At 44.7% G+C, this 23,244-nt stretch overlaps 1 protein-coding gene across 1 annotated transcript in view; it reads left to right on the forward strand.

The window, feature by feature from the left end:
- Positions 1–23,197, forward strand: part of LOC143756215 (endonuclease domain-containing 1 protein-like) — an 81,454-nt gene extending 58,257 nt beyond the window's left edge. The window contains exon 3 of the mRNA XM_077247169.1: positions 23,141–23,197. Coding sequence (XP_077103284.1) covers positions 23,141–23,149 — 9 coding nt within the window. The 3' untranslated portion in view covers positions 23,150–23,197. The remainder of the gene's footprint in view (positions 1–23,140) is intronic.
- The last annotated feature ends 47 nt before the right edge of the window (positions 23,198–23,244 follow it).

Here is a 23,244-nt window from a genome sequence, read left to right on the forward strand (position 1 = left end):
GTCCCTGATGGAGTTTGTGTTCCTTCACTGTCGCCTCTGGCTTTCGTCTTGCTTAGTTGGAGACATTTAATATTCAACAATATTATTGATCTCCTGCATTGACACCATTATATGAGAACTGAGCTGGATGATGACATCACTGTTTTCTCCAGGTGGCTATATATATATATATATATATATATATATATATATATATATATATATATATATATATATATATATATATGAACTAAATTAATAACTTTTTTAAAACAGAAATTAAATGTAGTTAACAAATTAATTGAAGTTCGGGAGCAGGACCACGCCTCAACTAATCAGCTCTCTCCCCGTCTGTATATATACACGGAACCCACCTTCACCATACCGTTCGTCTCAGTTTTTCGACATGGATTCCGAGCTGCGGATCAACCCCTCTGACTCCGAAGATTATTTATTCAGAAACTCTCCTCCGTCACAGAGCGTCAGGTCTTCACAACAATCCATAGGCAGCCAAAATTCACACCGGCTGCGTTCCGTCGTAGAAATCCCTCAGTCCCGCGGGCATTCACGTCACAGTTCATCATCGAAGATTTCTCCAACCCCGATTCGTCAGGATCGCTCTTCTCTGCAAACGAGAACCGCCATAAACGATCGACACAGGCACAAAAGCCGGCGCGACCGCTCTCCTCGTCAACCGCGTCATCATTCAACAAACTGTAGCAATTCTCAGCGCACTCATGCCACATCTCCCAGACCAGAGAATATCATCAAGAATTGGACCGTGGCTCGCCTGCAGCGAGCTCTTAAGGACAATGGTATCCAATTCAGCCGATCAGACAATAAAGCAAGACTATTTCAGCTTTACACAGCATCTACATACACTTCAGAATTAAATTCCGAGCCTCCAACGCTTCCGGCATTGACACGTGATCCCCTCATCGTCACTCATGACGTCACCACACTGCATCCACAACGGCCTCAGCCAGCAGTATCCGCGCCACCTAGTGGAGACCAAGTAATACTACCTTCAACATCTGCACCTTCTACCTCAGACTTATCCCAATTCATGACATCTTTCTTTGCTTACTTAAGCTCACAAACAGCTACAAATCCTCACGGACATTCATCCCCTCATCCCAGCATCCATCCTTCTACCCTTTCTTCTGGCATTAACAGCCACATGGCCCCTAATTCAAGTCCCTCATGCAGCAAACCCAGGACTTCTACCTCTCAGTGGACCTTTTCAACCCCCTCCTATTTCTTCCTTTTACGCATCTAATCTACCCCTTTTACCCTCCCTCCCCCACCCCTACCCCTCCCTTTCCCAACACCCTCACATCCTGCCAATAAATACTAGCCCATATACCCTGGCCACAGCCACACCGCCTCCTTGTCCAGCTTCATCAATCCATCGACCCTCTCCAGCCTCTTCAGCCTCACGTCTTCAGATCTTATCAGGTAACTACACAGATCTAGCCCAGCTCCTCCATCCATCCCTCATAAATATTAGCCAGCCCAGAGAGCTGCAAACCAGTCAAGGCCGAATGCAGTTCAGCCATCCTTTAAACTCTTGTTCAAAGGATCTCACTCCCACCGAATTTGCTTTAGCTTTCTCGATCTACAGAGATATATTGTGCTCTGTTTATCCCGATCGAAGAACCGAGCTAGACGATTATCTATCAATCGTTTTAGACATGGCCATGCGTTTTGGATGAACAGGCTTCTAGAACTACCACGTTCTTTTCGCCACACAAGCAGCAGGTCGGTTACAGCAGTTCAATCAGGGGACATATTGGGGCACTCTTAATGCAGAACTCTACTGTCGGATCTTCGAGGCACGCACTTCTATGTCCTGCGAACTATGCGGAGCACCATCACATCCAGCCCCAGCATGCACAATCACACCCTCTCAATCTCTACCCTCCTCACGCAAAACATCTGTATTCAATAGATTATCAACAGCAGCCCCACCTCCTCCTCTAATTCCGAAACCTCTAAACACACAGCCCACAGCCAACGTTCCACTTCCCAAAGGAATTGACAAAAGAGGACGACCGATCCTCTACCAAGGAGGCAGAATGGTATGCAACAACTTCAACCATCTTGGCTCGGAAAAAGAGATTAATCATCGACCTGTCCTCCCCACACGGCACACACATTCCCAGCATCAATAGCATCATTCTAGCCCCAGACTTCTCCATGAAATACGCTTCCATTGACCAAGCCATCACTCTCATCCACAAGGCAGGCCATGGAGCATGGCTGTCAAAAGCAGACATCACCAGTGCTTTCAAAGTCTTGCCCATCCACCCAGAATTCTGCGTTTCTTCGGAATGAAGCTTGCAAAATGGAAAATGCGGCTCTGGCAGAAATTCCTGTCTTCATGGAACGGCATATCCTTCTTTTATAATGACTACGTCACACAGCCAGAAGACATTCAGCTGTACACAGACGCAGCGCCTTCCATAGGATTTGGCGGCTACTACAGCGGCCGCTGGTTCGCTTCCGAGTGGCCACCAGAGTTCAGCCATCTATCCAGTAGCCAGACTTTCCCTCATCCGCACTTTACGAGATGTATCCCGTCATCATAGCAGCCCTCCTTTGGGGGCATGAATGGTCCCGACATTCCACTTTCGGAATACGTTTCTTCCAGATACGCCAACCATTCATCTCCTCAAGAACCACTCTTCCTCACGGAAAACAGGAAAATGGCCACGAGATTCTGGTTTAGCAAACACTTCCAAAGTATTCTCAGGACCTCCGGCATATCTCCCGAACATTACTCTACACATTCATTCCGGATCGGAGCAGCCACCACGGCCGCCAGCATGGGCATCTCGGACAAGACAATCAGAGTTCTAGGTCGATGGTCTTCCGAAGCGTACCGCTTGTACATCCGTAATAATCTTATCGATCTCCGTCAAGCGCAAGCCCACATTGTCTCATCCAAACCTTTTGGGGGTCTTCAAGTAACTCAGCTTACTGCCTACCGAGACGAAGCCCCCACTCTGAGTCTCCCGGGTCAGACTCCCTGAGCAGCCAGACGGAGAACCGTAGTTAACTTTTCCCCCATTTTCCTTCGACCCTTATTCCATTCATAAAGCTAATTCTGTGCAGTTGTAGCGTGGTCCTTGCTAGTGAAATGTAGTTAACAAGTTAATTGAAGTTCGGGAGCAGGACCACGCCTCAACTAATCAGCTCTCTCCCAGTCCGTATATATACACGGAACCCACCTTCACCATACCGTTCGTCTCAGTTTTTCGAACCCCACCCCCCTTTTCCACCTCTAGCTCTCGACCCCACCCACCCTTCCCCTTCCAACTCATCCATCCATCCCTCTTTTCCCCGACCCCAGACTCCCCCCCCCCCCCCACCTTTAACTCGACCCCTCCAACCCCTTCCCTCCCAACTCATCCATCCATCCATCCCACTTCCCCCGACCTCAATCCTCTCCTTCAATCTCTAACCTCTCATTTTACTTCCACAGGCTGCACCCAGGGGGTTCTACAAGTAACTCAGCTTACTGCCTACCGAGACGAAGCCCCCACTCTGAGTCTCCCGGGTCAGACTCCCTGAGCAGCCAGACGGAGAACCGTAGTTTACTTTTCCCCCATTTTCCTTCGACCTTTATTCCATTCATAAAGCTAATTCTGTGCAGTTGTGGCGTGGTCCTTGCTAGAGAGCCATCACTAAATTTACTTTAGCTGGACTGTGATTATGCTATGCGAATGCGCGTGCGGTTTGTGTTTGTGTTTGGAGCTCCGTCGAATTGATTCATAAATCCTTGATTTTCTTCTTTACCACTCATTTATAAACAAGCACTTTCTATTTTTATAGCATGTGAACTTATCTTCGATACTTTTCCTTATAAAAAACAATCGGATTGCTTTGATTTCGCTACTTAGATCCAACTTTCCGAAGCTCCGCTACTAGCCTTTAGCCCGCTAGCATCGCACGCGTGGCCTCTCGGATTATACCCAGGATATGGGTTATATCCAGGATTTCAGTTCTAAATTAGTAGTGATATTGGTAGTATCACTACTAATTTACTGTTCATCTGTTATAATGGCGAATATATCAGATGTGTGTCTAACGTTACCTCTTAGTTCAGGTGAGGACACATTCGAGCTGCATTCGGTGCTGTTGGAGCTGGAGTCCATGGAGAAGCAGATCCGTGATCTGCTAGAGAGGCTAGCCGAGCTAAGAGATCGACGATCAGCGCTTGAAACATCACGTGCCATGCTCACAAGTCAGTGGTTTGTAACTTTTTGACTCCGACCTCGTCTACTCCGTGTGTTTCTCTGCACAGGTCGCAAGCACCCAGGACGTGATCATCCCTGGCTTCATTCACTCCGACACCGACACAAAACCATGGACCCTGGATGATCCCACAGCGGAAGACACGAGCCAGGACCCTGTCCATCGTCCGTCATGTCCGCGCTACCTCAGCTAAGGGTAAGGTGCGCACTCACTGCTTTCCTGGTGCTCGTGTTCTAGATGTCGCTGCACAGGTTCACGTCGGAGCTGTTGTGCTGCACACGGGAGTGAACGACATCAGGCTGCGGCAGGTTCTGAAGAAGGACTACAGGAGCCTGATCAGAGACGGTACGCAGCACATCGCCTGAAGCAACAATCATCGTGTCTGGACCGCTTCCCACGTACCGACAAGGACAGGAAAGGTTCAGTAGATTATTTGCACTAAATGAATGGTTAATGTCATTGTGTAATGAACAGAAACTGCTCTTTGTAAATAATTGGGATCTGTTCTGGGAGTGACATAGGCTCTACCGTGCTGATGGCCTGCACCCCAGCAGAATCAGAGTGGCTTTTCTGTCGGACAACATCTCCCAAACCTTACACACCATATGACTAGTAAGTCAAAGTCCAAATCACAGTATTTGCTGTCCCAACTTAATTGATATCATAAGTAGTGTAGAACATTATATAGAAACTGCGTCTATTCCTCGTTTAGTGAGGCCAAACAATAATTCTACCGTAGGATCTAGGAAAAATCTTATTGGAATTAAACCAGAAAATCTCAATATCAATGAACAAAAACAATTTCTAAAGCTAGGTCTTCTAAACATTAGATCGCTCACACCTAATGCGGTTATTGTAAATGAAATGGTCACAGATAATAGTTTTGATGTATTTTGCCTTACTGAAACCTGGCTTAACCCTCAGGGGTCTGAGGGATTTTTTGGGTCCTGGGGGTGTTCTGACATGCTCTGACATTTGTGCTTTTTTCAGTTATTTATAAACATGTTAATGGCAACGGTGTAAATTCACTCTATATAGCACAAACGGGGCTACCGTAATATGTGGGCAACATGTATGTATATGTTTGTATTTTTGAGAGAATATTGTTTATGCATGGTTATTGAAAAAACTAAAACTTAAAGTGTCTGAAATAAGGCCACAAAACACATACTAATGATCTGAAAATCATCCTGCCTAATCATTCACTTAACACAATAGATTGATTAAAATTGTGAAAAACATTTTTTTGTTTGCCAAGGCAATATGCGAATGGGCGTCAACTGCCCAACCCCCTTGTGAAAAATTAGTTGGTTCACACCTGAGAAGACAAAGACCCTGCATAGTAATGAGCCTTTCATTCAGGTGTGAGAAAGAATGCGAGGACCCCAAAGAATGCAAGGACAATATATATATATATATATATATGTAACATTTGTACCCACAAGGGGTAAATAATCAGGCGCAAGGCGGTAGTGCAGCTTCAATCAATAGGAACATTTTTTAATTCAAATAATACAAAGAAATATAACAGACCTTTAAATGCAAATACCCACAAAGAAAACTAATAAATGAAAAAAAACAAAAAAGAAATTATATAAAAACAACCCCCCCGATAGCCACGGGACACCTATATCGTGAAGACAGAGTGGCATTCAAAGTGCTCTCACCACAACAAGCTCACAGCAATCACACTGCAAACCTACAGATCAAAAGGAGGAAACACAATTAAAGTGACCAAACCACCACACGATCCCAGCCACCTCACCACCGCCATCCACACAGTGAGGGTAACCCAGCAGCCATCGTTGGGTTAAAAAGAAATCTACAAAAATAAAGAAAAACTAATTAATTAACAGTGGGTAATGCCAGAAGGACAAAGAAGTCAGCACCATGAAGCCATCGATTATTTTATGGCCTAGGTTTTTCCTATATAATTATGGTCCAACATCCAACAAAATAATAAAATAAATAAAAGAAAATTAAACCTAAAGTAAACGGTAACCGTGCCTCCCTGTAAGGGAAAACACACTTCATTACAACAAAGAATTATTTACAATATATCAAAAAACACAAATAAAAAACAACCTTAAAAAGTTCCCTTTAAATAAAACAATACCTCTAACATCGGTTATTCTGGCTGACACACAGGCAACAATCAGTCAGGCAACAATCCGGCCAAAACACTAAAATCAAAAAGAAAAGAAAATCATTAAAACATAATCCTAAAAACAGTTTCATAAAATTATAAAAATAATACCTCCTTAACGGTGTGTATCATATGTTCAGCTCTCAATGACGCTGCGCCAGCATTTAACATCACTGCTCGTCCGCTATTCTTCTAAAGTGCTCAATCTGCCGCGACATTCACACATGCCTCAATCAATCGCAGCAAAAAGGAAGCGAGAGAGCAAACTAATCTCTCTACCTACCATCAGTTAAAGTTTTAAATGTGCCGCGACATCCATTCATCCACAAGTCACGATTACTGACAGGAAGCAAGAGAGCGAACAAACCTCACTACTTCCTTATATAGCGCTAGGGCTGATGGGACTTGTAGTGCCCCAACCATGTCCCATTACATATATATATATATATATATACATACACACACACACACACACACACACATATATATATATATATAGATATATATATAGATATATAATTATATATGGGTCATTATACGAAAACGTGCCATTTCCCACTTTTAATGTTTAATTTTCAAATTACTGTTTTGAAAATCTTTAAGCCCCTTTTTCGATGAAATAGATCCTTTGAGATATTTTAGCATAAAAATTATGAAAAATGATGATGATTCTGCGGATGTAAATGTAAACCAATTGTTTTATTAAAACATTAAAATTGCATTACAATTAAATGATCATTTGAACATGTTTGGCCTTAACAGAATGAGCAAAAAATATAAAAAATATAAAAAGGTGAAAAAGTTTGGACACATTACTATTACGCATTTAGGGATAGGCTACACAATGAACGGATTGTGCGCGAACCGACACACAAACGAACGAACTTACATTTCAAACATTTACACCGGTATTCACAATCAAGTATTAACGCATGATAAAGTGTCATAGGCTAAACAAAACTGAACATTTATATATAAAATATATTGTATTTAGACAGTATCACGTATTTTAATATCTGAAATATATTTCTCTCAATCACATAACCTAGCAGTTATTCGCGAACAAAATGCATTACATATAAGGCAGTAGGCTATTTAGCATGATAATCAGTGTCATAAACTATTTAAAACTGAGTGAAATATATGTAGGCTGATATACAAATATGTTTAGAGAATATCACATTTAAAAAGTTTACACGAGCGTACACGAATGTTAGGGATATTGTGAGGCAATATTTCCTATGTCAAAAGCTAGCCAAAACTAAGCAAAATATAGTCTAAAAATTCATTTGAGCTCTATATGATCAGAAAAGGAATTATATAACACTAAACAACTTACTCCGAACTTCTATCCTCGGCAAGATCAATTCGTTCTTGAAAATGCAGCCGTTCGTCGTCCGAGTCGCAATTTTCCTCTGAAGAAAAGGTGAATTCTTCATCGCTGTCCAGAATCATCTGAAGGGCCTCTTTGTCGGAGTAGCGTGCTGCCATCCTCAAAACGCGATGAACTATCAGTGAATCTGATAAAGAAACTTCGTGTTTTTATGGCATTGATCGGGGGGCATGCCGCGTGTGCTATGCATAGATCGCCTATTTACCATGTGAAAAGCTCTGGGGGTGTGGTGGTCTCAGCTCATTAGAGATAATGAAGGGAGAACGAAAAAACTGTACCTCTCCTTGGTTTCAAACGGATTACATGAACTGGAAATATTTTTTTTTAGTAAATTACTTCATTTAAAAGAAGAGAATTTCAGCTTCATAAAGAGAAATCTCTCGTATCTCTGTGACAAGTATTGACAGAGTTACAGTTCATTTTTCGGACGCGTTTCATAATGGACCTCACTGACAAAACGAGCATCATGTTTATTTTTCTTTATTTGACGAAAAGCACAACACTTTGTTTTTATTGTGAGTACCCACAAAATAAAAAGACACTTAACAGGGTCTAATAATGTGCAGCACTTATATGTAAGATCAAAATCAACAGAGTAATTTGAGTCTCTTTTGCACTGATAAGGAAAAAAGTGAGCTGGTATCGCCGGCGATACCGCAGACCCCAGAGGGTTAAACCAAATGATTATATCGGTCTAAATGAGTCTACTCGGCCAGGATACTGTTATAAGCATGAGCCCCGTCTGATCGGTCGTGGCGGCGGTGTTGCAACAATCTATAGAGATGTTCTAAATGTTACTCAGAAAACAGGTCACAGGTTTAATTCGTTTGAAGTACTTGTGCTAAATGTTACGCTCTTAGATGTAAGAAAGAAATCCCTATTATCTCTAGCCTTGGCTACTGTATATAGACCTCCAGGACCCTATGCTGATTTCCTAAAAGAGTTTGCAGACTTTCTCTCAGATCTATTGGTCAATATCAATAAAGCAATAATAGTTGGAGATTTTAACATACACGTAGATAACACAAGTGATGCGAGAAGGGAACGAGACACTGCGTCGAGAATCGACCCTTTGGGGACGCTCCCTTAGCGTGCGCCTCTGAAGTAAGAATGAAACTAATCCAATCCTGATTGGTGTTGCGTCATGACGTAACATGTGACGGCACATAAAAGTGACGCCGGCACACACACACATTAGCCTAGCGATGAAGCAAGACGCTCTCAGGCCTTGAGGGGCGTGGCAGGACGATGCAGTGTCTCGTCCCATTCACAAAAATGTGGGGCGGACGGTGCAGCCTGCCTGTGTCCCGAAACGTTTTTAACGGCGGAAGAGCAACATCGATTTCCTGCACCATATAAGCCCAGCCAACCAGTGCAGAGGTGTCCCTGCACGGTTTGTTGGGCAGCGCCGGGGCTTAAAGTGAAGATGCCGGATCAGGAGAAAGATAGCACGCTAAAGCTTCCTCCATCTGCGGCATCTTGCCATAACCCGACTCTCTCACACCCACCACATTCGAATAAACATATAATGAATGTGGTGAGATACGTAAAGAGTGGGGTTTTTCCCAGGATCTACGCATATATATATTTTTTTATAAAGATCTGGGAAAAACAGTAAGCCCCGGCTCTGAGGTTGTGAACGGTGCTGCAGGAATCTCTTGTCTAGTTCATTTTGACGGGGAGGATCATCCTGCTTATTTTTGTGGCCAGCTGATATATATATATATTTATTTATTTATTTAGTCTGGCCACAGCACGCATCACAACCTCCACGAGCTCAACATAAGCAGAAACATAAGCTGGCGAGTGTGACTCATGTTGCTCGTTCCCGATGCTGAGCACATCTACTTCCTTATAAACAGATAGCTCGAGCACTGGGCACTCATCACGGGCAGAAGAAGCCGCATCGCGGGCTTCTGCGTCGTGAACGAGTGTCATAGAATCTGCGGATGATGAGAGAAAAAGGTGCCTCAGCAGTCTCGTTCTCATCCGCGAGATCCTTCTGCTATCTCCACGATCTAAGCCGTCGCGCCGCCTCAACGGAAGCGGGACCCGGATCGCGAGCCTGGCCATCATCAGGAAATAATATAGCCAAGCGGGAGCGCAGCCCTCTAATAGGAAGTGCTTCACAGTGTGCACAGGCAGCCCTCTCGAGAGCTGACAGTGCGTGCTGCGCCCCTAAACAATACACACACACACACAGCTGATGCGTGTCCCCACCCGTGGCATATATATAATCTTGGGCAGGGGTGCACACACTTAGTGTATTGTTCACTCGCCATAATATAGAGCTTATCACAGACAAACAACATCAAATAAGACAGACAGTTTCACAGAGAGCGCTTGCTGAAGAGCGAAAAGCTAATGTGTGTGTGTGCCGGCGTCACTTTTATGTGCCGTCACATGTTACGTCATGGTGCAACACCAATCAGGATTGGATTAGTTTAATTCTTACTTCAGAGGCGCACGCTAAGGGAGCGTCCCCAAAGTGTCGATTCTCGATGCAGTGTTGAGTTCCCTCGAAAGGGAACGTCAGTGGTCCCACTGATCGTCTAAATCATACACTAGATTTAATTATATCATATGGAACCAATCCAACTAATATAGATATTATACCCAGGGGCGTCACTAGGATTTTCTTTTTAGGGGGGCTAAGCCCCCAATGAGGGTAAGATTTTTTTTAAAAATTATAAAAAAAGGTAACACTTTAGTTTAGGATCTAATGCTCACTATTAACCAGTTTCATTACCATGCAAAGGCAGGGTTTTATAATCACTGTGGTCCCGAATGTGAGGTAGGGCAGATAGGGGGGTTCTGGGTTTCCCCAAGAAAATTTTTATTTCTCTGATCTACATATTTTAAGATGTTTTGAATGCCAAAAAAAATTGGATAACAGCTTTAAAACCATGTCAGTGGGCAGCTGATTATGTTTCTCTCCTCATCAGCATCACTCTCTTTTTCTCTTTGTTTTTATCTTGCCCTGCCTCTTCCCCCCCTGAAGCTGAGCTTTGACTGATATAGGCTTTTCATTTTTGTCTGTCAGTGAAGAAAGTAAACATAGGGTCAACGGATAGGTTGATTTTGCCTATGAATCATTTTCTCAGACACATTTATTTACTAAAGCTAGTTAATTAAGTTTATTAAATGCATTCACAATATGTAGGCTACACATTCATAATTGATCTTATGCCTAATACAGGGCCGTAGACAGGGCTTTATAATCATAGAGGTCCAAAATTTTTGGTTGGTAGTGCGTTCAATTTTTTTATTTCTCTGATATGTGCATTTCAAGACGTTTTAAGACCAAAAAAAGGATAAGAAATATTTTTAAAACCATGTCAGTGGGCAGTAGATTATTTGTCAATACCTGCTCTCTCCTCACCTCCATCACTCTTTCTTTTTTTCTCAGTCACTTCATCCCTTTCTCTTCCCCTCCTAAAGCTGAGCTTTTTTAATTTACTAAAGGCTACAATTTGTATTATATTCTCAATATGTACACATTCATTATTAATCTTGTGCCTAACATGATGAAAACGGCTTTGCTAATGTTTCTTGTCCCCTCACAATGACAGTAAACTAATTATTACATTACATAAGTCACGTTACATTGGCCTATTTTCAGTTCAAAATGGCGAAATTAGACAAGACTATATTAGTTTGCCTGATTATTTTTTGTCATTCATTTAACATTTATGACCTAAAAAAATGTCAAATATGAAATGTTAAGTTTAGCTACTTGCATCTTATCTCGCACTGGACCGTACGCGTCGAGTCACACTGTTAAAATTCGCGCTCAGCAGCGTCTGTGAACATAAAGCCCGCCTACTTTGATTTGATTGGTCATCTCAGTACATGAGAGGACACTGGCTCCACTCGGAGATTGTAGAATCTGGCGAATGTGTTAGGTGTCGCCCAGCCTGCAGCTCTGCAGATGTCTGTTAGCGAGGCGCCATGCGCTAGAGCCCAAGAAGACGCCTCACTCCTGATCGTCCGCGCGACCCAGCAGGACAGAAGGGGATGCTCTAGCCAGGCTCCCAAGAACTGTACCAGTGGGGTCATACGAACCACAGACGTCCCACCGGTGGTGCAGCAGGGCGGAATGACTGGCCAGAAGTGGACGGCATAGCGGCCCCCGGTGTAGGGGCACAGTAATTAACCGCGCCCTGACAGAGGACACCAGGGAAGGAAGAACGTTCCACGGGGGTCTGCTCTGCCAGGGGGCTGGCGACAGAGGCGGATGAGAGCGGCACGGTCCGGGGACGGTGCGCACTGTCAACCGGCTCTGGAACAGAGGGGGACGAGGGGTGCACGGCTCGGGGGCGGCGCACCGTGTTGTCAGAGAACTCTGTGTGCTCAGGGATGGAAATGTCACTTCTTTCTTTAACCACATTAGGGTGCTGCCCACCCGTGGGTGAGCAGCGGGGAGTGGAGAACAAAAGATTCTCCCCCGGCCTTCCACCGGGGGAAGGAGTGGTCCTGCTACCATCTCCTGTGAAGTAACTTTCAACATCCCTGAGCAGCCGGTCTCAGGAGCACCGCTTGGCCCGGCGTTTAGCGGGGGGCTGGGCTGGAGAGGGCTGGGGCGCCTTCTTACGGCTTCCTTCGCGACCGGGCCCGGGTGGAGGCTGCTGCTTGGGCCGGGCGGGAGGGGCGGGAGCCGCAGCTACCACAGCTGTGGACATCACCAGACCCAGGGAGCGTGCGGTCACCTTCGTCGCCCGGAGGGCGAGGTTGGTGGCGGCGCGCAGCTCATCAAAGAGCCCTGGGTCCGTCCTACCCTCGTGCATGTCCCTTAGCACCTGGGCCTGATAGACCTGCAGAGTAGCCATGGCATGCAAAGAGGCAGCCGCCTGTCCCGCCGCTCTGTAGGACTTCGCCACTAGGGTAGACGAGAACCTACAGGCTTTGGATGGGTGCTTAGGCTCACCGCGAGAAGAAGCACTCTTAGGACACAGCTGCATCACAACAGAGCGCTCAACCGGGGGGAGCCCAGTGTACCCACGGGCAGCTGCCCCATCGAGGGGAGGAAAGGCGGATGAAACCAGCGAGCGGTCACGGGAAGACATGGGAGTCTTACAGGACTTCGAGATTTCATCATGCACGTCCGGGAAGAAAGGTATTGGGGCAGGCTGAGGACAGGAAGCCGCAGCTGCACCCAAAAACCAATCGTCCAGCCGCGAGCGCTCAGGACAGGGTGGAGGGGTCCACTCTAAACCAATGCTCGCGGCCGCCCGGGAAAGCATGGCCGTCATCTCTGGATCAGACTGAGCCACAGCCGTATTCACAGCCGAAGGTGGCAGCTGTGACGAGTCGTCACTTCCAGATGAATCCGACCCGCCTTGTGATGCTGCGATTGACATCACGTCTTCCTCTGGAGCGCCAAAGGAAACATGCGGGACCTCGAACGACGGTCCCGCGGGAATCCCCTGAACGCTCGCAGGTTGCAACACTGGTGAAGGTGCTGTGGGGCACGGACAAATAGTCGGCGCTTTGTTCCACACAGTCACCCTCAGATCACCCTTACCACCAGCCGAAGTAGAGCCTCTCGAGGAGGCGCTAGATCGGGGTGTGGATGAGGGGACTCTCACTCTTGCGAGATCATTGAGTCTCGATCTAAGTGTTGCGATGGTCATGTTCCCACAGAGAGAACATGACTCATCCACGAGCGCTGCTCTAGCGTGATTAATGCCCAAACACACCAGACAGCGCTCGTGCCCATCAGAGTCAGACACAAGCCGAGCACAACCAGAAGTGCACGGGCGAGGCATCTTTAAAAAGACGTGCCGCGTGCAAGCTCTTTTTGTGAGAGAAACTCAGTGCTGAAGCGCCCGCGGAGAACACACTCCCTGGCAAACCACGCTCAGATAGGCAGAAAGTGTGCACTCGCCGGGAGATCGCCGTCACACCAACACTGGAGAGTTGCTCGTCTCGTAAGAAGCTGACAATCAGAGATAGCTTAGGGAGTGAAGAATTACACTTGGCTCCGAAGCGAAAACATATCTGCATGTTGCTGGCTTCCTCCTTTTATACCCACGAGGTGGGGCGGAGTTACGCTATGCAAATTCCGCAGACCCATGGCATTTCTTTGCCATTGGCTCGTTTTGTAATACTCGAAGTTGATAGGCTTTCTAAGCGAAACCCCATTCGTCGTCATCCGACGTAACTCGGAGTGACAACGAAAGGGAACCACAATTAGATCCAAATAACCTAGCAAATTACAGACCCAATTCAAATCTTCCATTTATGTCTAAAATACTATAAAAATTTGTGTCCGCTCAATTGTGCTCTTTCTTGCAAGAAAATGCTATCTATGAAAAATCTTATACAGGATTCAGACCGCATCATAGCACAGAAACTGCGCTAGTTAAAATTACAAATGATTTATTTTTAGTTTCTGACCAAGGCTGTATCTCAATACTAGTTCTACTCGATCTTAGCGCTGCGTTCAACACTATAGATCATAAAATACTCTTGGATCGACTACAAAACTACACTGGTGTTCAGGGACAGGCATTAAGCTGGTTTAGATCGTACTTATCAGACCGTTACCATTTTGTCTGTTTAATTGGGGAAAAATCAAAGATAACGTCAGTAGACTATGGAGTGCCGCAAGAATCGGTGTTAGGCCCTCTGCTATTCTCACTATATATGCTGCCACTTGGTAATATTATAAGAAAACATGGAATTAATTTCCACTGTTATGCTGATGACACTCAATTATATATTTCATCACGTCCAGATGAAAACACTAACTCATCTAAATTGACAGTGTCTCAAAGATATAAAATGCTGGATGACGTGTAATTATCTGCTATTAAGTTCAGATAAAACGGAGGTATTACTTATTGGTCCAAAAAACTACCCACAAAACCTCGTACAATACAACTTTAATTTAGAAGGATGTCCTGTTACTTTATCCACTACAGTAAAAGACCTGGGTGTTATACTAGACCACAACTTGTCTTCCGAAAATCATATTTCATATGTTACAAGAAATGCCTTTTTCCACCTTAGAAACATTGCTAAGCTACGTAACATGCTATCTGTTTCTGATGCAGAAAAGTTAGTTCATGCATTCATGACCTCGAGACTAGATTACTGTAATGCTTTATTTGCTGGTTGTCCTGCATCCTCAATAAAAAAGCTACAGTTAGTGCAAAATGCAGCTGCTAGAGTTCTTACTAGGTCAAGAAAATATGATCATATAACACCAATTTTATCATCTCTACACTGGTTACCTATTAAGTTCCGTGTCATTTACAAAGTAATACTACTGACCTATAAAGCCCTAAATGGTTTAGCTCCTGTGTATTTAATGGACCATCTATCGCCCTACAATCCATCGCGTTCTTTAAGATCACTAAATTCGAGGCTTCTGGTCATTCCTAGGATATCTAAGTCCACTAAAGGAGGGAGGGCGTTCTCACATTTAGCTCCTAAACTCTGGAATGGAATTCCTGATATTGTTCAAGGCTCAGACTCGCTGTCCCAGTTTAAAACTAGATTAAAGACACATCTCTTTAGCCAAGCAGTCACATAATGCTTAACTTTTATACCACTGTTGAATCAGTTCGAATGCATTAATATTATGAACAGCAGCTATGCTAATTATCTCTCATCTGCTCTTCTGCTGTTATCTCGGACGCTAGCCCCGAGGTAAATAGCGTTCATCAGCTCCAGTTTGTATCCAGCCTCTCACGGAGACTTCAGATGACCCAACACCTGCAATGAGATGCCCCAACGCCTGTGAAGAGACGACACGACGCCTGTGAAGAGACGACTCAACGCCGGCGATATGTTATGCCCTAAATTAATACATGATTAAGTAACTGTATTTTTCTATGTACATTTCTGAAATGCGCTTTCTGTAAAGCTGCTTTGAAACAATATGTATTGTGAAAATTGCTCTACAAATAAATTTGAATTTAATTTAATTGAATTTTCCTCCATTCTGTCCCTGATGGAGTTTGTGTTCCTTCACTGTCGCCTCTGGCTTTCGTCTTGCTTAGTTGGAGACATTTAATATTCAACAATATTATTGATCTCCTGCATTGACACCATTATATGAGAACTGAGCTGGATGATGACATCACGGTTTTCTCCAGGTGGCTATATATATATATATATATATATATATATATACTTTTGTTAAAAAAAATATATATATAAAAGCATTGTCAGGATACAGGCACGGAGACAGAGGTAAGTGAATCCAAACACAGCTTTATTTAACGTGACACAAGTGCATAGGTGAGTATTCTCAAAGTTCAGGTGCAGATTTGGTGAAGATCACTACGTGCGGGACAGATTACAGGTAAGCAGGTCCTCTTCAGGTTAACTGATGTCAAGCAGTCACAGATCTCTTATACTTGTCTTTTCTCTTTCAGATGTCGTCGTGGGAGTGATAACTCGGCGTGAACACAGGGACTCAGGAGAATACAGGATTTTTGGGGAACAGGGATCCAGACAGGATTTCGAGGAACAAGGATCCAGACAGGATTTCAGGAAACACGGATTTGGACAGGATCTCTGAAGACAGTGGAACAGGAATGCAGAGGTGAGTAATTCACAGGTGAGTATACGTTACTTGGCTGGAACTGGACATATCAGAGACTTCGGAAGACAAGGGAAATGGTCTGTTCCTGTTGGAGGCTTGACAATGACTGAGGTTGTGGTGAGTGTTTTTATGCAGGGGTTGATGAGGCTTACTGATTGTGAACAGGTGCAGGTGATTAGTATTCTGGGGAGAGTGATCGTTGTGTGGTGAAGGATGTTGTGTTTGATTGGCTCCTGACATTACCCCCCCCCCCCCCTCCAGAGTCCGCGCCAGCGGACCTTGGACCCCGACGTCGTGGTGGTCTACCTCTGGGCCGTGGTGCAGGTTTGTCAGGATGTTGAGCGTGAAACTCAAGGAGCAAATTGGGATCAAGGACGTTGTTCCGGGGTATCCAACATCTTTCCTCTGGTCCATACCCCTCCCAATCTATCAGATACTCGAGCTGACCACCTCGACGTCGGGAGTCCAATATCTCCTTTATCAGATAAATGGGCTCTGGTTCAATAGGCGGTATCGGGGGGTTATCTTCCGGAACTGGTTCTGTGGCTGAGTTGGGTACAGGAGGGTGATGAGGTTTCAGGAGGGAGACGTGAAACGTGGGATGGATCCGATGTTCTGGGGGGAGACGAAGTTGGTAGGTGACTGGGTTGATTTGTCTTACAATGGGGAATGGTCCGATGTATCTGGGGTTGAGTTTGCGGCAAGGCTGACGTAGACGGATGTCTTTTGTGGAGAGCCAGACTAACTGTCCGGGTTGATACTCAGGAGTTTGACGGCGACGAGCATCTGCGAAATGCTGTTGGCGATTCACTGCTTGCTGGAGGTGATGATGGGTTTGATTCCACACTCTTTCGCTTTCTTGAAACCACTTATTTACTGCTGGTACTTCTGAGGGTTCGCCGGACCATGGAAACAATGGGGGTTGGTAACCCAGCACACACTGGAAAGGAGTTAACTGCGTGGATGACTGTCTGAGGGAGTTTTGTGCGTACTCTGCCCAAATTAGATATCGACTCCAGATATTCTGGTTGGTGTGGCAGAATGTACGCAGGAAGCGTCCTACATCCTGGATCTTTCGTTCGGTTTGGCCATTTGTTTGCGGATGATACCCTGATGATAGGCTTACAGTCACGTTCATAAGAGTGAAAAAGGCTCGCCAAACTCGGGAGATGAATTGGGTTCCTCTGTCGGACACGATGTCCTCTGGGATGCCGAAGTTTCGAAAAACATGTTCCATCAGAAGTTCCGCAGTGACAAAAGCCGTAGGGAGACCCTTCAGAGGAATTAGTTTGCATGCCTTGGAGAACCGATCGATGGTTACGAGGATACAGATGTTGCCGTCAGAAGGGGGAAGATCCGTGACGAAATCTACTCCAATGTGTGACCAGGGTCTATGTGGGACAGGAAGTGGTACTAATTTACCCGCAGGGAGATTTCTGGGAACTTTGGACATGGCGCAGGTAATACAACCTTGTACGAACGTTGTGATGTCCTGTTGCATGTTGGGCCACCAATATTTGAGTTGGAGAGTTGAGAAAGTTTTGCCTATTCCAGGATGACCTGTGCCTACAGAGCAGTGAGCTGATGAAATGAGAGAGTTACGGAAATCCTCAGGTACGTAAATATTCTCGGGGGGGCATCCTGGGACTCTAGGTTGTTGTCGTGACAATTCCAATAATTGCTCGTTGATTTCCCACTGGATGGGGTTGACAAACAGTTTCTCGGGCAGGATGGTCTCAGGTTCCTCCATCAGAGTTTCTGGGGCATGGATGCGAGAGAGGGCATCCGCTCTAGTATTCTTTGAGCCTGGACGATATGAGATTCTGAAATGGAAACGGGTGAAGAATAATGCCCATCGGGCCTGACGTGGATTGAGTCTTTTAGCATCTCTCAAGTACTGGAGGTTCTTGTGGTCGGTAAGTACTAAGAATGGATGTTTCGCCCCCTCTAACCAATGCCTCCATTCCTCTAAGGCAAGTTTCACAGCCAGAAGCTCCCGGTTTCCAATGTCGTAGTTGCTTTCTGCTGTAGATAACTTCTTGGAAAAGAACGCGCAAGGTATGGTCTTGGAGGATAAGTCAGAGTACTGTGATAGAATTCCTCCTACCCCAGTAGTGGAGGCATCTACTTCCACCACAAATACTCTCTCTGGATCTGGATGGTGGAGCAAGGGTGCAGTGGTGAATGCGGGCCTTGAGTGAATTAAAGGCAAGCTCCGTTTCTGGGGTCCAAAATAACATCTTCGGCTTTCCTTTTAACAGGGAGGTCAGAGGAGCTGTCAAGATACTGTAGTCGTGTATAAATCGTCTGTAAAAATTTGCAAAGCCGAGGAACCTCTGGAGTTCTTTTACCGACTGAGGAGTTGGCCAGGACATGATGGCTTCGGTCTTTCGTTAATCCATTTCCACTCCTCTTTCACTCAGTTGGTATCCCAGGAATTCGACACTGGTCTGATGAAAAGTACACTTTTCTGCTTTTAGAAACAGGGTGAATTCTCTGAGTCTTTGGAGTACCAGGGACACATGATGTTGATGTTCAACAGGGTTCTTGGAATAAATCAGAATATCATCGATATACACCAACACGAACTTTCCCAGGAAGTCTCGGAGTACCTCGTCCATAAAGCTTTGAAACACGGACGGAGCGTTTACCAACCCATACGGCGTGACCAGGTATTCATAGTGCCCTGCAGGTGTGATGAAAGCAGTTTTCCACTCATCCCCTTCTCTAATTCTGACCAGATTGTATGCACTCCTGAGATCCAATTTGGTGAAGATCTTGGCTTCCCTGAGCTGTTCGAGGGCTGCTGGAATGAGAGGTAGTGGGTAACTGAATTTCACGGTGATTTGATTCAGGGCTCTGTAGTCGATACATGGTCTCGTGCTGGATGGGTGTTATTTGAGCTGTTACATACCCCTTGTTAATGGGTTCGCCGGTCACTGCATGGATGGAATATGGCTTGGGAATGTCGACATTCCTGAGGTTAAGTTTCTTGCAGAGTCGCCCTGATATGAAGTTCCCCGCTGATCCGGAATCGACGATTGCTGCTACAGATACATGTCAATTTTGGGTTTTCAAGGTTACAGGAATAGTGAGTGGTGTCGATATGGCGAGGTGATCCTGAACGGAACTTACCGTCATCTGACGTGGTCGAATGGGGCATGCGAGTCGAAAGTGACCTTTAACACCACAATACAGACATAACTGCAATTCTCTACGACGAGAACGTTCAGCCTGGGTGAGTCGGTGAGTATCGACTTGCATTTCTTCTGGGGGTCTTTCAGACTCATGGTTAGCGAGGACATGAGGGGATGTGGCATGAGAATGTCGAACATCTCGATAACAGCCCTGAGATCGTTGATGGACACGGAGAGTTTGCTGTATGAATTTTTCCAGCCCCAGATTATCATCATAGATCGCCATTTGGAGACGGAGTGCAGGATTTAAACCACCATGATAAACAGCCAGAAGAGCCTTTTCGTTCCAACCACTCACTGAAGCTAGAGTTCGAAACTCAATGGAATACTCTGAAACGGGTTTCTTATCTTGTCGAAGTTGCATTAATGCCGAAAACTTCCTTGAAATGGTTAATGAAACTTTGTAATGACATGGTAACCTCAGTTTCTTGTGCCCACAGCGACTCAGCCCATCTCAATGCTGTTCCAGATAATTGCTGAATGATGAAAGAGATTCGTGAGCGATCGGTGGGAAACCGATGAGGTTGCTGTTCAATGATGAGCGAACACTGCAATAGGAAGCCGTTGCAATCTTCCGCCCGGCCGGAGAATGGCGCTGGTCGAGAGGTGGAACTAGCAATGTATACCAGTGTGGGAGTGGGGTTTGTGGAAGTGGTGGTGGACTGAGGAAGCGAACTCGCCGCATCGGTTGCAAGTTGCCCTGGAATGGCAGCGGATGACGGTTGTGTTGGATCCATAGCGGTAGTCGGTCAAGCCTTCTGTCAGGATACAGGCACGGAGACAGAGGTAAGTGAATCCAAACACAGCTTTATTTAACGTGACACAAGTGCATATGTGAGTATTCTCAAAGTTCAGGTGCAGATTTGGTGAAGATCACTACGTGCGGGGCAGATGACAGGTAAGCAGGTCCTCTTCAGGTTAACTGATGTCAAGCAGTCACAGATCTCTTATACTTGTCTTTTCTCTTTCAGATGTCGTCGTGGGAGTAACAACTCGGCGTGAACACAGGGACTCAGGAGAATACAGGATTTTGGGGGAACAGGGATCCAGACAGGATTTCAAGGAACAAGGATCCAGACAGGATTGCAGGAAACACGGATTTGGACAGGATCTCTGAAGACAGTGGAACAGGAATGCAGAGGTGAGTAATTCACAGGTGAGTATACGTTACTTGGCTGGAACTGGACATATCAGAGACTTCGGAAGACAAGGGAAATGGTCTGTTCCTGTTGGAGGCTTGACAATGACTGAGGTTGTGGTGAGTGTTTTTATGCAGGGGTTGATGAGGCTTACTGATTGTGAACAGGTGCAGGTGATTAGTATTCTGGGGAGAGTGATCGTTGTGTGGTGAAGGATGTTGTGTTTGAATGGCTCCTGACAAGCATAGATATGTACCCTGTAATTTTTTAAAAGCCTATATGGTATGTATTGGTACACTATTATTACAAAAAGGTACACAGTGTATGGTCTTAGATGCAAGTACTTTACAGGTGAAACTCAAACAATTAGAATATCATGCAACAGTTTATGTATTTCAGTAATTCAAATTAAAAGGTGAAACTAATATATTTACTATATATAACTATATACATATGCATGTTTATACTTTACAGAGGACTGACATTTCTGTATTTAAAATCCTTTTTTTACTGATTTCATTTAATATTCTAATTATCTGAGATTTTGAATTATTCTAATAATATTAGATATTTTAATATATTTAATATATAATATATCAGATGAATAACACAGAGTCCTCACGCACACACACACACACACACACACCACACTCACACGCACACGCACACGCACACGCACACACACACACACACACACACACACACATCTATATTCTCTACTCTCTCACACACACACACACACACACACACACACACACACACACACACACACACACACACACACACACACACACACACACACACACACACACACACACACACACACACACACACACACACATCTATATTCTCTCTCTTCTGACACAGAGATCCAGGTTCAGTTTCTCACAGTTTGAGCTCCATCATGAAGCTTCTTGTGTTTCTTCTGTTGCCTTGCCTCTCTCTGAGTGAGCTTTCGCAGGGGTTTGCTAAATGCAGTCGGTTCTTTTTGAATAATGACCCTCCTCAATTCACACCACCACCAGGCACCACAGTCAAGTACATCTGCCAGTGTGTTTGGGACGACGACGATCAGCAAAAGTTTCTTTATGCAACTCTGTACAGCACAACATGGAGGATCCTCATTTACTCTCAATGATTATCAAATGATTAATTCAAATGTTCGTATATGGTAGTTAAAGACACCTAAATTAAAGTGGGACCAGTATATTTATTTAAAATGACAATAATTAATGTGAATTTTGACAGGAACAGTCTTGAGTTGTTTTCTCTCTCTCATGTCCTTTAGCTGGATGATCCTAATGATGAGCCATGTATGGCACCTAACGGTCGCAAAACGAGGAATAATCAGGCTGTGAATCGTGATCATAAAGGCTCTAGTAAGCTTGGCTATGACAGAGGTCACCTGTACCCAGTTCAGCACATGTATGATCATGTCTCCATGCTGTCCACCTCCACCCTGACCAGGACTCAGATTTCAATCAGGATCAATGGAAGGAGCATGAGAAGAAAGTTATTGAAGATCTGAACTCCTGTGATAGTGATACTGTAACTTATGTAGTGACTGGTGTAGTTCCTGAGACCAACATACAGATACCAAAACTTTTACTGTCTCAAAGTATTACTGGAGAGCCACCTGTTGTGTGAAGAACGGTGTGTACATAGAGAAGGGTTACTTTGGACCTGATAACAATAACAGAGTGGAGAAATTATCAATTACAGCCCTACAGACACAACTGGCCACAGATTACAACGTGAATAGTGTTATAATTTTCCCAAGCCTACCACCACCCCCAGGCCACAAAAGACCCAGGACAGGGGGTTGTATCTAGTTTAGTCTTCAGCCTATGAGCTAAAAATGTATAATTTGACATTAATATACATCTTTGACTGGTGTTGGTAATAACTGGTATTAATTCAATAATAACTGGGAGGGGCGTCACCACCCCTCCCGATGCCTCCGCTCTGCCGACTCGGGCCTTCTCAAACCCATCACCAAATCAATGCACCGAACTTTGGGGGATCGAGCATTCGCCATCGCTGCCCCCACCCTTTTGGAACTCACTCCCTATCCACATTAGAAACTCAGATTCACTGACCACCTACAAAAAACTGCTCAAAACCCACCTGTTTCAGCTTGCCTACAACCTCTAATAACACTCTCATCATTGTTTGTTTGTTTGTTTGATTTGTAAAGCGTCTTTGAGTTCCTTGGAAAGCGCTATATAAGACTTATGCATTATTATTATTATTATTATTATTATTAATTCTTCATACTCTGATCATGATTTCATAATCCTGACCTGTCTTTCTCTTATTTTAATTAATATCTCTAACCATCTTTGTCCACTTCACTGTTTCACTGTTACTGGATTAACATGTGTTTAATTAATGCTGGATGTATAATCAGTTACATTTAATAAAGTCTGTGTGCAAATGTGTCTTAATGTGTTAAAACCTTTATTCAAGCCCACATGAGCCTCAACAGACACAGTCTGATCTTGTGTTTAAGAAGAAACGGTGAGCGACACTGGTTCTCCCGTCAGTGAACTCTCTCGATGCGATGCTGCCCG

Source organism: Siphateles boraxobius, unplaced genomic scaffold (assembly GCF_051911475.1).
Source record: "Siphateles boraxobius isolate OS27281-9 unplaced genomic scaffold, OSU_SipBor_1 107, whole genome shotgun sequence".
Taxonomy (NCBI): Eukaryota; Metazoa; Chordata; class Actinopteri; order Cypriniformes; family Leuciscidae; genus Siphateles; species Siphateles boraxobius.